The sequence below is a fragment of the Plecotus auritus genome (genome assembly GCF_963455305.1).
Source record: "Plecotus auritus genome assembly, chromosome: 3".
Classification (NCBI taxonomy): Eukaryota; Metazoa; Chordata; class Mammalia; order Chiroptera; family Vespertilionidae; genus Plecotus; species Plecotus auritus.
Genome location: NC_137772.1, coordinates 114875766 through 114888042, shown reverse-complemented (window position 1 = coordinate 114888042; position 12277 = coordinate 114875766). Strand labels below are relative to the sequence as shown.

Sequence of the window (12277 nt, the reverse complement as noted above, 5' to 3'; positions counted from 1 at the left end):
TCTTTTTTTAATGTCCTGTAGTTTTCTAAGTATAGGTCTTTTACCTCAGTTAAGATTATTCCTAGGTATCTTAATTTTTTTGGTGCACTGATAAATGGGATTGTTTTTGTTATTTCTCTTTCTCTGAGTTCATTATCCTCTTATATAATAAAAGCCTAATATGCTAAGTGTCCGGTCATCTGGTCGTCAGTTCAACCAATCAAAGTGTAATCTATCTATATAATAAAAGCCTAAGCAACCCTTACAGTGCAACAACCAGAATGACCGGTCAGTATGATGCGCACTGACCACCAGGGGGCAGACGCTCAATGCAGGAGCTTCCCCCTGTGGTCAGTGCACTCCCACGGAGAGCGCTGCTCAGCCAGAATCTGGGCTTATGGTTGGCGAGTGCAGCGGCAGTGGTGGGAGCCTCTCCCACCTCTGTGGAAGCACTAAGGAGCAGTGAGCTGGTGGGTAGTAAGGAGTGCGGGGTCCCAGACTGCGAGAGGGATGTGCACTGAGGGTTCCCGGACTGTGAGAGGATGCAGGCCGGGCTGAGGGACACGCCCCCCCCTCAGTGCATGAATTTCGTGCACCGGGCCTCTAGTCCTATCTAATAAAATAGTAATATGCAAATTGACCGTGCCACCACTACACCCACAAGCCACGCCCACCAGCCAATCAGGAGTGAATATGCAAATAAACCCAACCAAGATGGCTGCGGCCACAGAAAGCAGGAGGGAGGCTTGGGTTTCCCCAGCAATGGAGGAAGCCAAGCTTTCCGCCTGCCCTTGCTAGCCCAGGCCTCCACTCCAGGCTACAAAGTTTCAATTATAAAAGATAAATAAATCCCAACAAAAATGGCGGCAGCCACGGAGCTGGAGAGAGCAGGAGGCTAGGGTTGCCCCCTAGCCTGCCTTGGCCTCCGCTTAAGGCTACAGAGTTTCAATTATAGAAGATAAATAAATCCCAACAGAAATGGCGGCAGTCACGGAGCTAGAGAAAGCATGAGGCTAGGGTTGCCCTTGGCGATGGAGGAAGCCAAGCTTCTGCAGCCCTGGCCTGCCTTGGCCTCCGCTTAAGGCTGCAGAGTTTCAATTATAGAAGATATATAAATCTCAACAGAAATGGCTGCCACCACGGAGCGAGCAGAAGGCTTGGCTCCGCTCCAGGCTACAAACTTTCAATTATAGAAGATAAATAAATCCCAGATCCCAGGGCCTCCGCTTGGGTCACCAGGGGGCGTGTCCGGCGTGCACACCACCATAGGCCCCTCGCCCAGGCCACCCCACGCCACAAGGGAACCCCCACTCTGATCCAGGACACCCTTCGGGGCAAACCAGCCGGCCCCCACCCATGCACCAGACCTCTTTCCTATCTAATAAAAGAGTAATATGCAGATTGACCATCACTCCAACACACAAGATGGCTGCCCCCATGTGGTCAAAGATCCTGCCCCCATGTGGATACAAGATGGCCACCACAAGATGGCCAGCAGGGGAGGGCAGTTGGGAGGGACCAGGTCTGCAAGGGAGGTCAGTTAGGGATGACCAGGCCTGCCGGGGAGGGCAGTTAGCAGCAAACAGGCTGGCAGGGGAGCAGTTAGGCATCAATCAGGCGGGCAGGGGAGTGGTTAGGGCAGGGATGGGCAAACTTTTTGACTCGAGGGCCACAATGGGTTCTTAAACTGGACCAGAGGGCCGGAACAAAAGCATGGATGGAGTGTTTGGGTGAACTAATATAAATTCAAAGTAAAGGAGCGGAGGGGAGAGCAAGAGAACCCTCTGCTCTCTTGGCTCCGCGGGCTGGATAGAACAGCCGAACGGGCTGGATCCAGCCCGTGGGCCGTAGTTTGCCCACGGCTGGGTTAGGGGGTGATCAGGCTGGCAGTCAGAAGCAGGGGCAATCAGGCAGGCAAACAATTGGGAGCCAGCAGTGCTGGATTGTGAGAGGGATGTCTGACCGACCTTGAGGGGTCCCAGATTGCAGAGAGTGTAGGCTGGGCTGAGGGACACCCCCCCCCCAGTGCACGAATTTCATGCACCAGGCCTCTAGTATATATATAAAAGACCAGCGACCTGAACGGCAGAATGACCAGAAAGACTGGTGGCTATGATGCGCACTGCGGCAGCCAACCAGCCTGGTTCCAGCCCTAATCAGCTCCCCCCCCCCCCCCCCCGCAGCTGGCCCGACCCCCAATTGCCACCTCCCCTCCCCGGTCAGGGCCAGGGCCTGCTGACCATCCACCCGTGGTCCCTCCCCAAGGCTGGCCCCAATTGGGGCAGGCTGGCCGGACCCCACTTGTGCATGAATTTGTGCACTTGGCCTCTATTATGCTATAGATATGCTAAGGCCACTCACCCGCTCACTATGACGTGCACTGACCACCAGGGGGCAGATGATTTATCTGGTAGGTTAGCTTGTTGCTGGTGTCCAGCTGATCCGGCCTGAGTAACATAGGCCCAACATGCCCTGGATCTATCCTGCAGTCTCTCCCCAGCTGGTCAACCTCCTGCAACCCTACCCGGTTCTGATTGTGCACCAGTGGGGTCCTCAACTTGGCCTCTGCCCTCTCCCAATCCAGGACTCCTTAGGGGATATTGGAGAGCCACTTTCGGCCTGATCCCAAAGGCCAGGCTGAGGGACCCCACTGGTTTATGAATTCATGCACCGGGCCTCTAATTGGTTTATAAAAGAGCTGTAGATTTCCAGGTATTAATTTTATATCCTGCTACATTGCCAAGTTCATTTATTAAATCTAGTAGTTTTTTTATGGAGTCTAGAGGGTTTTCTATGTACAATATCATGTCATCTGAAAATAGTGACAGTTTTACTCCTTTTCCAATTTGGATGCCTTTTATTTTTTGTCTGATTGCTATGGGAACTAAGGAGAAAATAAATGAAAATAAAAAGCTCTGCACAGCAAAAGAAACCATCAACAAAACAACAAGAAAGCCACTGCATGGGAGAACATATTTGCCAATGTTATATCCGATTAGAGCCTAATCTCCAAAACTTATAGGGAACTCATACAACTTAACAAAAGGAAGACGATCCAATCAAAAAATGGGCAAGGGACTTAAATAGACAGTTTTCAAAAGTGGACATACAGAAGGCCAAGAGACATAAGAAAATATGCTCAAATTCACTAATCATCCAAGAGATGCAAATCAAAACAACAACAAGGTACCACCTCACACCTGTCAGAATGGCTATCATCAACAAAAGACAAGTGCTGGCAAGGATGTGGAGAAAAAGGAACCCTTATGCACTGCTGGTGGGAATGCATACTGGTACAGCCACTGTGGAAAACAGTATACACTGAGTGGCCAGATTATTATGATCTCTGAATGCATAATAATCTGGCCACTCAGTGTATAGTTTCCTCAAAAAATTAAAAATGGAACTCGCATTTGACCCAGAAATCCCACTTCTAGGACTATATCCCAGGAAACCGTAAACACCAATCAGAAAGGATATATGCACCCCTATGTTCATAGCAGCACAATTTACAATAGCTAAGATTTGGAAACAGCCTAAGTGTCCATCAGCAGATGAGTGGATTATTAAAAGATACATTTTACAATACTAGTGTCACCCGGTGCACAATATTCATGCGTGGGTTGGGGTGGGGGGAGTTCCCTCAGCCCAGCCTGTGCTCTCTCCAATTGGTCACCCCTTGGGATCGGGCCTAAACCGGCAGTTGGACATCCCTCTCACAATCTGAGACTGCTGGCTCTTAACCGCTCACCTGCATGCTTGCCTCATCGCCCCTAACTGCCTCTGCCTGATTGCCCCTAACCCCTCTTGCTGCCTGCCCAATCGTCCCTAACTGCCTGTGCCTGCCTGCCTGCCTGGTCGCCCCTAACTGCCCTCTCCTGCCGGCCTGATCTCGCCTCCAACTGCCCTCCCCTGCCAGCCTGATCTCGCCCCAACTGCCTTAAAACCCTTCCTCAGCCCCCACCTTAGGTTCTGTCTTGGCAATTCACCCAGATTAGGTTCTGATTGATCAGTTTCTATGCCAGTCAGCGTCAAAAGCTCTGCCTCCTAGGCAGCCATTAGCTCCTCAGAGTTCACCCAGATTTGGTTCTGATTGGTCAGTTTCTATGCCAGTCAGCGTCTCTGGGCCTATCACAGGCCTGATCAGAGAGGCGGGGCTGAACAGCAGCCACCTTGGAGGCCTGGAGAGAAAGAGACTTACTGCTGGCCAGGCCCGGAGACAAAGAGAGAGGCAAGGGCTGATCAACAGCTGCCATGGAGACTGTGGATCAGACTCTGCTTCTCTCTCCAGGCCTCTCTCCTAGCCTGATCTGCACCCCCCTCAGCAGTCAATGCTGGGTCGCCACACCTGCAGCACCAGTGGTCAGGGCTGGGTCGCCACAGCAACCCAGCCCTGACTTCAGAACTGACTTCCGATGTTCAGTTGAGCCTTGTGTCATTACGGTCACTGCCTTTTTATATATATAGATTAGAAATCTTACCTAAGGAAAGAAATTTCTCAGGAACTGTTTTTTGGGGAAATAAAGAACAGCAGTAAGTTAGTGGGCATACTATTAGGTTGAATTGTGGGTGTGAAGTAATCAGTCTAGAGAACCTCTATTTCTCTCCAGGGAGAATAACCACAGCTAAAATCCCTGTAAAAGATGAATAGAAATTAGATTTCTAAAGCACAATGGGAAACATCATTTTGAATAATAGTTGGTATATGCAATAGACCAAAAAATATATATTTAGCACAAGATGGTCACCCCCATGTTGACACAAGAGGGCCGTCAGGGGAGGGCCGTTGGGAGGGACAAGGCCAGCAGGTAAGGACAGTTTGGGGGGACCAGGCCTGCAGGGGAGGACAGTTAGGAGCGACCAGGCCGGCAGGGGAGAGCAGTTAGGGGCAATAGGTCTGGTAGGAGAGGGCAGTTAGGGGCGACCAGCCTGGCAAGGGAGGGCAGTTGGGGACAACCGGGCCTGAAGGGGAGGGCAGTTAGGGGCAATCGGGCCGGCAGGGGAGCAGTTTGGTGTCAATATGGCTGGCAGTAGAGAGGTTAGGGGGTGATCAGGCAGGCAGGCAGGCAAGCAGATGGGAGCCAGCAGTCCTGGATTGTGAGAGGGATGTCCGACTGCCCTCAAGGGGTCTCAGATTGGAGAGGGTGCAGGCTGGGCTGAGGGACACACACGCACATGCACACGCACACGCACGCATGAATTTCGTGCACCAGGCCTCTAGTCAAATATAAAAATGGATTGTAAATATAAGGGGCAAATAATCTTGATGAAAATATAGGCAGATTCAAAGGAAACAAATAGAACTCTTACAAATGTAAAATATGATTATTGGAATAATAACTTAAAACCAGGTTAGAGTTTAGGTACACATCAATAAGAATCAGCAGACTGGGGGATGGGAACAACCGAGGAGAGGTCAATGGGGTAAAAAGAAGACGTGTAATACTTTAAACAATAAAGAATTTAAATTATTTAAAAAGAAATCAGTGGGCTGCGATATGTATCCAGGGAATTAGATGAACTCCAGCACTGAGCGTTCAGTCATGGAAACTATAGGGGGATACAGATTGATATATTAATTGTATAAAACTTACATATGGCAGAAACACCATAAACAAAGAGAAAAGACAAACCATGGAGTAGAAAAAGAAAATTTCCATGCATAATCAAAAAGATTATTTAAAGCACTTATCCAAATCAGTAAGAATTCCAAAACCCACCCTAGACAGGCTCAGTGGATAGAATGTCAGTATGTGAACTGAAGGGTTCAGAGTTCGATTCTGATCATGGGCACATGCCCGGGTGTTGGGCTCGATCCCCAGTGTAAATTTGGGGGAGCAGGCTGTCGGGGGTGGTAATGCACACCGGGCAGGCAAACGCATGAGGAAAGCTTTTCCCTTCCCACTTTCAAGTGCTTGCCTTACCACCCTCATCACTCAACTTGAACTCAGTATGACTAAGATGAAACAGTATTCCATCTATAGAATCATCATAATTACCAAAAAGAGACTGGCAAAGGAAGCACAGGTGGCTTCATGATACTACTTAGTGATCTTTATTTCTTCCTTTTCTCACAATGATAAAGATATTTAATCAACATCTTAAGTAGAGAGTACTTACTTAACTCACTTGTACCATGATGCTTTGTGTCCATTATAGACCGAGCTAAGAGGAGAAAGCTCAGGGAAGAAAGGGCATGGCTGCTGGCTCAAGGCAAGGAGCTCCCCCCAGAGCTTTCCCACCTGGACCCTAATTCCCCCATGAGGGAAGAAAAAAAGACTAAAGACCTGTGAGTATTTAATGATACCTACAGTAGCAACCTGTAACATTTATTAAGCACTTGGGGATTGTGCTAAGTACTCTCCCATTTAATCCTTAAAACAACACTCTTTGGTAGGTAATATTCCATCTTCATGAGCTTCTCATTCTATTTTATGCTTTTTTGGATTATTCTTTATACACAAATATTCATTAGAGTTAAATAAGACCTGGGAAAGAATGTGCTATTAAATAACTAACATAATGATAATAAAATAAGTTTTGTGTCATCTGTGCTAACCCTCATCTTCATAATTATTTTCTGGAGTATTACCACTGTTATAAACTTACCATTAATAAAAATTATTGGATCTATTCCAAAACTTGTTGCAACCAACTATGTCTGTGTTTGAATTAAGAAAGTTAAAGAGAGATCAAAGTTACTATTAATTTTTTATTTATGATTTACAGCTTTGAGTTGGATGATGATTTCACTGCCATGTATAAAGGTCAGTTCCATTCTCAACTATTGTGTTTCTGATAAAAGTACTTCTATGTGAGTTTATTAAGCTCTCTTCTTTGGCTCTCAGTTCTAGATGTGGTAAAGGCTCACAAGGATTCCTGGCCCTTTTTAGAACCTGTGGATGAATCATATGCCCCAAACTATTATCAGATTATTAAGGTAGCTAAACCTACTGTGCAGTTACACCTATCGTGATGTTTGTTTTTTGCTCTTGCTTTTTGTTGTTGTGTTTTGCTTGAGTTTATTTATTGTTCCTTGAGGGTCAGGGTTGCTGATCGTATACACCAGGCTTTTGAGCAACTCAAAACAGCATGATCCCTTTGCCTTATATTGGTTATGAGATGTTTTCTCCAGCATATTGTAATTAAATGTGTCCTGTTTTAGGTCCCAATGGATATTTCAAGCATGGAAAAGAAACTAAATGGAGGCTTATACTGTACCAAGGAGGAATTTGTAAATGACATGAAGACAATGTTCAGGAATTGTCGAAAATATAATGGGGAAAGTAGTGGTAAGTGGGGGCAGAGGTTTGCTCTGGGTGCACATTGGCTGAATTATTGTAACCAAGAATAAAATGCCTTTTAGAAATATACATTCTGGCCCTAGCCGGTTTGGCTCAGTGGATAGAGCATCAGCCTGCGGACTGAGGGGTCCCGGATTTGATTTGGTCAAGGGCACATGCCTGGGTTGTGGGCTCGATCCCTAGTGTGGGGCATGCAAAAGGCAGCCAATCAATGATTCTCTCTCATCATTGATGTTTCTGTCTCTCTCCCTCTCCCTTCCTCTCTGAAATCAATAAAAATATATTTTTTTAAAAAGAGAGAGAGCCCTAGCTGGTTTGGCTCAGTGGATAGAGCATCAACCTGTGGACTGAAGGGTCCCAGGTTCAATTCCAGTCAAGAGCACATGCCTGCCCTAACTGGTTTGGCTCAGTGGATACAGTGTTGGCCTGTGGACTGAAAGGTCACAGGCTCGATTCCAGTCAAGGGCATGTACCTTGGTTGCGGGCACATCCCCAGTAGGGAGTGTGCAGGAGGCAGCTGATCGATGTTTCTCTCTCATCGATGTTTCTAACTCTCTATTCCTCTCCCTCCCTCTCTGTAAAAAATCAATAAAATATATTTTAAAAATAAATAAATAAAAGCGCTGGGATTGGCCATTCTAACCACTTACACATTATGTGTCAGGAATTCTCTCCTATCTCACACAATCGGAGAGTGCAGCTAGTGGCAACTAGGCTCAGGTTATTTCTCATTCTCCTACAGGCCAGTCTAGGTCCAGTTTGTATTGTGCCTCCTAACTGATGATAACTCCACCCAGATAGAGCTGATTCTTAAATCATCTTGAGAAGCATACTTGATTAGCTGTCTATGGGTCAGGTATGGAAACTTGGAGTCATTTGTGCAGTGGCTCAGAGTGCCTTAGTTTAAAACATAAACAGATTCAGTGATTATATTTAGTATTTTTAACTGGTTTAGTCTAATGGTTTCTAGAGCCACTATCAGCCATGCAGCCTAGAGCCTCTTAGGACAGAAACTCAGTTTGCCCCAATAGCATCTTTTGTTTATCAGTAGGACAATTGTCTTTGTGGCCTATAAAAACTGTAGCTGGAGGGCAATTCTTGTATCTTCCTGTAGAGTATACCAAGATGTCGGATAATTTAGAGAGGTGTTTCCATCGGGCAATGATGAAGCATTTTCCTGGTGAAGATGGAGACACAGATGAAGAATTTTGGATCAGAGAGGATGAAAAGCGGGAGAAGAGACGGAGTCGGGCTGGGCGAAGTGGTGGAAGCTACATTTGCACCCGCTCCAGGGACTCTGAAGGGCCCAGCAGGAAACAGCAGCCTGTGGAGAATGGAGGAAAATCATTGCCACCTGCACGCAGAGCTCCCTCCTCTGGGGCTGGTCAGAGTGTCAGCTCTACACAGCTCCCTCCGAAGGTGGGCACACCAAGTAACCAAGGCCTTCCTCATCCCCTGCATTATGGTGGGATGCCCAACCAGGCACCCCTTTTAAACCAGATGGTAAGAAATAGCAGAAATTCTGCTGAGGTTTCTACTAATTGGTGAATTCAGAGGAAAGTAAAGCCTTTTCAATTGGCTCCTCTTCCATGATACATGATAATTTTGCTGTATATGGATGCTTTTTCCCCCCTCATCTGTCCTTCCTTTATTCTTCCTTTATTTTAAACTAGAGGCCTGATGCATGAAAATTCATGCACTGGAGGGGGGGTGTCCTTCAGCCCAGCCTGTCCCCTCTCACAGCCCAGGAGCCCTCAGGGGCAGGAGGCGGCCCTAGGCAGCTGGGCAGCTGCCATCCAAGGTTTGCCTGCACCTCGGGCCGGCCCTGAGGGGACTGGGGGACTCCAGAGGTAGGCGTGCAGAGCGGCCGGACCCACCTGGGGGCGGGACTGGGTGCCGCATTCCTTTGGCTGTGGGCGTTGCCATCTTTGAGGGTGTGGCATTCAATTAGCATATTTCCTCCTTATTGGCTTGGGCACCATCTTTGTGAGGGTATGACGGTCAGTTAGCATATTCCCTCTTTATTAGATAGGATCCTGTCTCTTAATCATTTGAACCGCACATTATCAACATGGAGGGGAAATTGAGTAAAAATGTCTCAAGTCTTATTATAAATAAAGCATGGAGGTACAGCCCCAACCCTGTACACCAACAAAAGGTCATGTGTTCAATTCCCAGTCAGGGCACATAACTGGTAGGTTGTGGGTTCGATCCTTAGGGTATATACAGGAGGCAACCAATCCATGTTTCTCCCCCTCCCTCTACCTCTCTCTAAAATCAACAAATATATCCTTGGGTGAGGATTTATTTAAAAAAAAAAACAACACAGAGTAACATATAATACATAGGATATACAGCCTATCTGTGATATTAAAATTTCATGGTGGGGGACACTTAGGGGGGGATATTAGCTAAAAAGGCTCTTGGCAGTGAGGGGGTAATAATGGAAAAGATAAACACAAGTTTGTCTCTCCTAGAGAGGAAAAGTGCTTTGGGCTCTGGAACTAGTCCTGCTCTGGGTGAGCCCATGTGCCACCATTCTTCTCTTCCTTGGCACTCTGTGCTGGGTCTATTATGTTCATCTTCAGGAAAGTCCTTATTTTCTTTCTAATGTCTATGCTTCCTTTCCCCACCCCCATTCCTTGCCTTTACTCAATACCCTCCAGAGGCCAGCAGTACCAGGAACATTTGGCCATCTTCGAGGGTCAGATCCTGCCAGTGTATATGTCTCCTCCAGAGTCCCAGAACCACACCCTGGGGAGCCTGTGCAGCAGCATCCACCTTTTGCCTTGCAGGTAAGCAACCTTCTCATTACCTCCAAGGTAACTTTTAGAAATGCAGTGTCTAACCAGGTTAAATTTAATTATTTCCTATTCTATAGAGTCTGTAGATGAAGCACATTACAAGGGATACCTGATTCTATGGGTCTGGTGAATGCCGCTGTCTTCTCTTTTCTTGTTGCCAGCCTCCAGTTGGAATTAACAAGCATCGAGGACCCAGGCTGGGCACTCCTGAAGAGAAGCAAATGTGTGGGGGGTTGAGGCACCTTTCTAACATGGGATCACATCCTGGTTCCTTGCCTCTTGGGCAGATGAGTGGCCCCAGTCAGGATAGAAATATGTATCCCCCAACTCAATTCCAGCCAGGATTTATTCCTCCCAGGCCTGGAGGGGTTCCAGCCCAACCCCCAGACTTTCCTGAAAGCTCAGAAATTCCTCCCAGCCACATATACCGATCATACAAATACCTGAATCGAGTATTCCCTGCTGTCTGGAATGGGAACCACAGTGCTGCAAACCCAAGACCCTTAGGGCCAGATGAAAAGCCCCTCATTGGGCCAGGACCATCCCACCTGCCTCACACTCTTGGTCACATGATGGATTCCCGAGTGATGAAACCACCTCTTCCTCCAAACCAGTGGACTGAACCATCAAGCTTTCTACCTCATGGTGTTCCTTCTTCAGGGTACATGCGACCACACTGTAAATCTGGTGGGCATCGGTTACAGCCACCTCTAGCACCCAGTCCCCTGTTTGGAGCACCTTCCCAGGTTCTGAGAGGGGTGCAAGGAGGGGACTCCATGATGGACAGCCCAGAGATGATCGCCATGCAGCAGCTTTCCTCACGCGTTTGCCTGCCCGGTGTGCCTTACCACCCCCAACAGCCTGCTCCCCCACATTTACCTGGCCCTTTTCCACAGGGAGCTCACTCAGCATCAGTTAGTGTGTCAGCCCCCAAGCCTGCCTTGGGGAACCCTGGGAGGACACAGGATAACAGTGAAATAGAAGAGCCTGAAAATGACCGAGGTAATTCAGTCACTTTTATCCTACTTCTGGCCCTCTACACTGTTCATTCGTGAATAATCTTTTTACACAATATCAAGCCAAATATAAACTGATTTTCAGCCTCTTTTTCTTGAACTACTCATGGTTGGGCCAATCGTGGTATTGTTTTTGATCCAAAGATCCAAAAAGATTACTGGCAATAGTGATCACTACACAAATGAGTGTCAGGCACTCTTTTTGAGGCTTTTAGGTATATTAACTCATTTCATTCTCAGAACAAGCCTTCCAGATAGCTGCTATTATTAGTCTTGTTTTTACAGATGGGAAATCCAAGATACAAAGATAGTGGATGATTTGTTCTGATCTACCTAGTAAGTGGTGGAACTGAGATTTGAACCCAGACAGACTGGATCCAGCATGCACAGTTTTGTTGTTGTTGTTGTTGTTATTTAATGTATTTTTTATTGATTTCAAAGAGGAAGGGAGAGGGAGAGATAGAAACATCAATGGTGAAAGAGAATCATTGATTGGCTGCCTCATGCATGCCCCCGACTGGGGATCAAGTCCACAACCCTGGCATGTGCCCTTGATTAGATTCGAACCCGGGACCCTTCAGTGCCCAGGCCGATGCTCTATCCACTGAGCCAAACCAGCTAGGGCTGCATCCACGTTTTTAATCATGACATCAAACTGCCTTTAAATTTTCTTGTCCTGGAAGTTTATCATTATATGAAATAAGTTTTCAATATTTTACTTAAAGTCTAATTATTTCTATCCTTTTATTCCCTGGACACATACCAGTATCTACTCAGAATGAAGAATAGTGAGATTTCCCCTGGCCAGAGTGGCTTAGCTGGTTGAGTATTGTCTCGTGCACCAAAAGGCCTGCGGGGTTTGATCACCAGTCGGGGTATGTGGAGGAGGCAAACGATCAATGTTTCTCTCTCACATTGATGTTCCTCTCTCTCCCTCTCCCTTCCTCTCTCTTTAAAATCAACTTTTTAAATGTTTTTTAGTAAGATATTTTCATTTCATTCAATAAATATTGATTCCCGTTTTGTGCAAATACTGAGGGTATGGTGGGGAACAAAATAAAGTCACTGTGGAGCTTATGCTCTGATAGGCCACAAGTTGGGGACTGGCCTCCTGTGAGCCATCATTCCCTGGTCTTCTCACTGTGTCAAGTTTTAGAGCTTCCCAGCCTGGTCT

General features: G+C 46.9%; 1 protein-coding gene across 1 annotated transcript in view; it reads left to right on the top strand.

Annotated features, from left to right (window-relative positions):
- Positions 1 to 12277, top strand: part of CECR2 (CECR2 histone acetyl-lysine reader) — a 187633-nt gene that overhangs the window by 166927 nt on the left and 8429 nt on the right. The window contains exons 9-15 of the mRNA XM_080658754.1: positions 6139 to 6268; positions 6709 to 6746; positions 6828 to 6919; positions 7145 to 7271; positions 8398 to 8702; positions 9950 to 10078; positions 10249 to 11089. Coding sequence (XP_080514880.1) covers positions 6139 to 6268; positions 6709 to 6746; positions 6828 to 6919; positions 7145 to 7271; positions 8398 to 8702; positions 9950 to 10078; positions 10249 to 11089 — 1662 coding nt within the window. The remainder of the gene's footprint in view (positions 1 to 6138; positions 6269 to 6708; positions 6747 to 6827; positions 6920 to 7144; positions 7272 to 8397; positions 8703 to 9949; positions 10079 to 10248; positions 11090 to 12277) is intronic.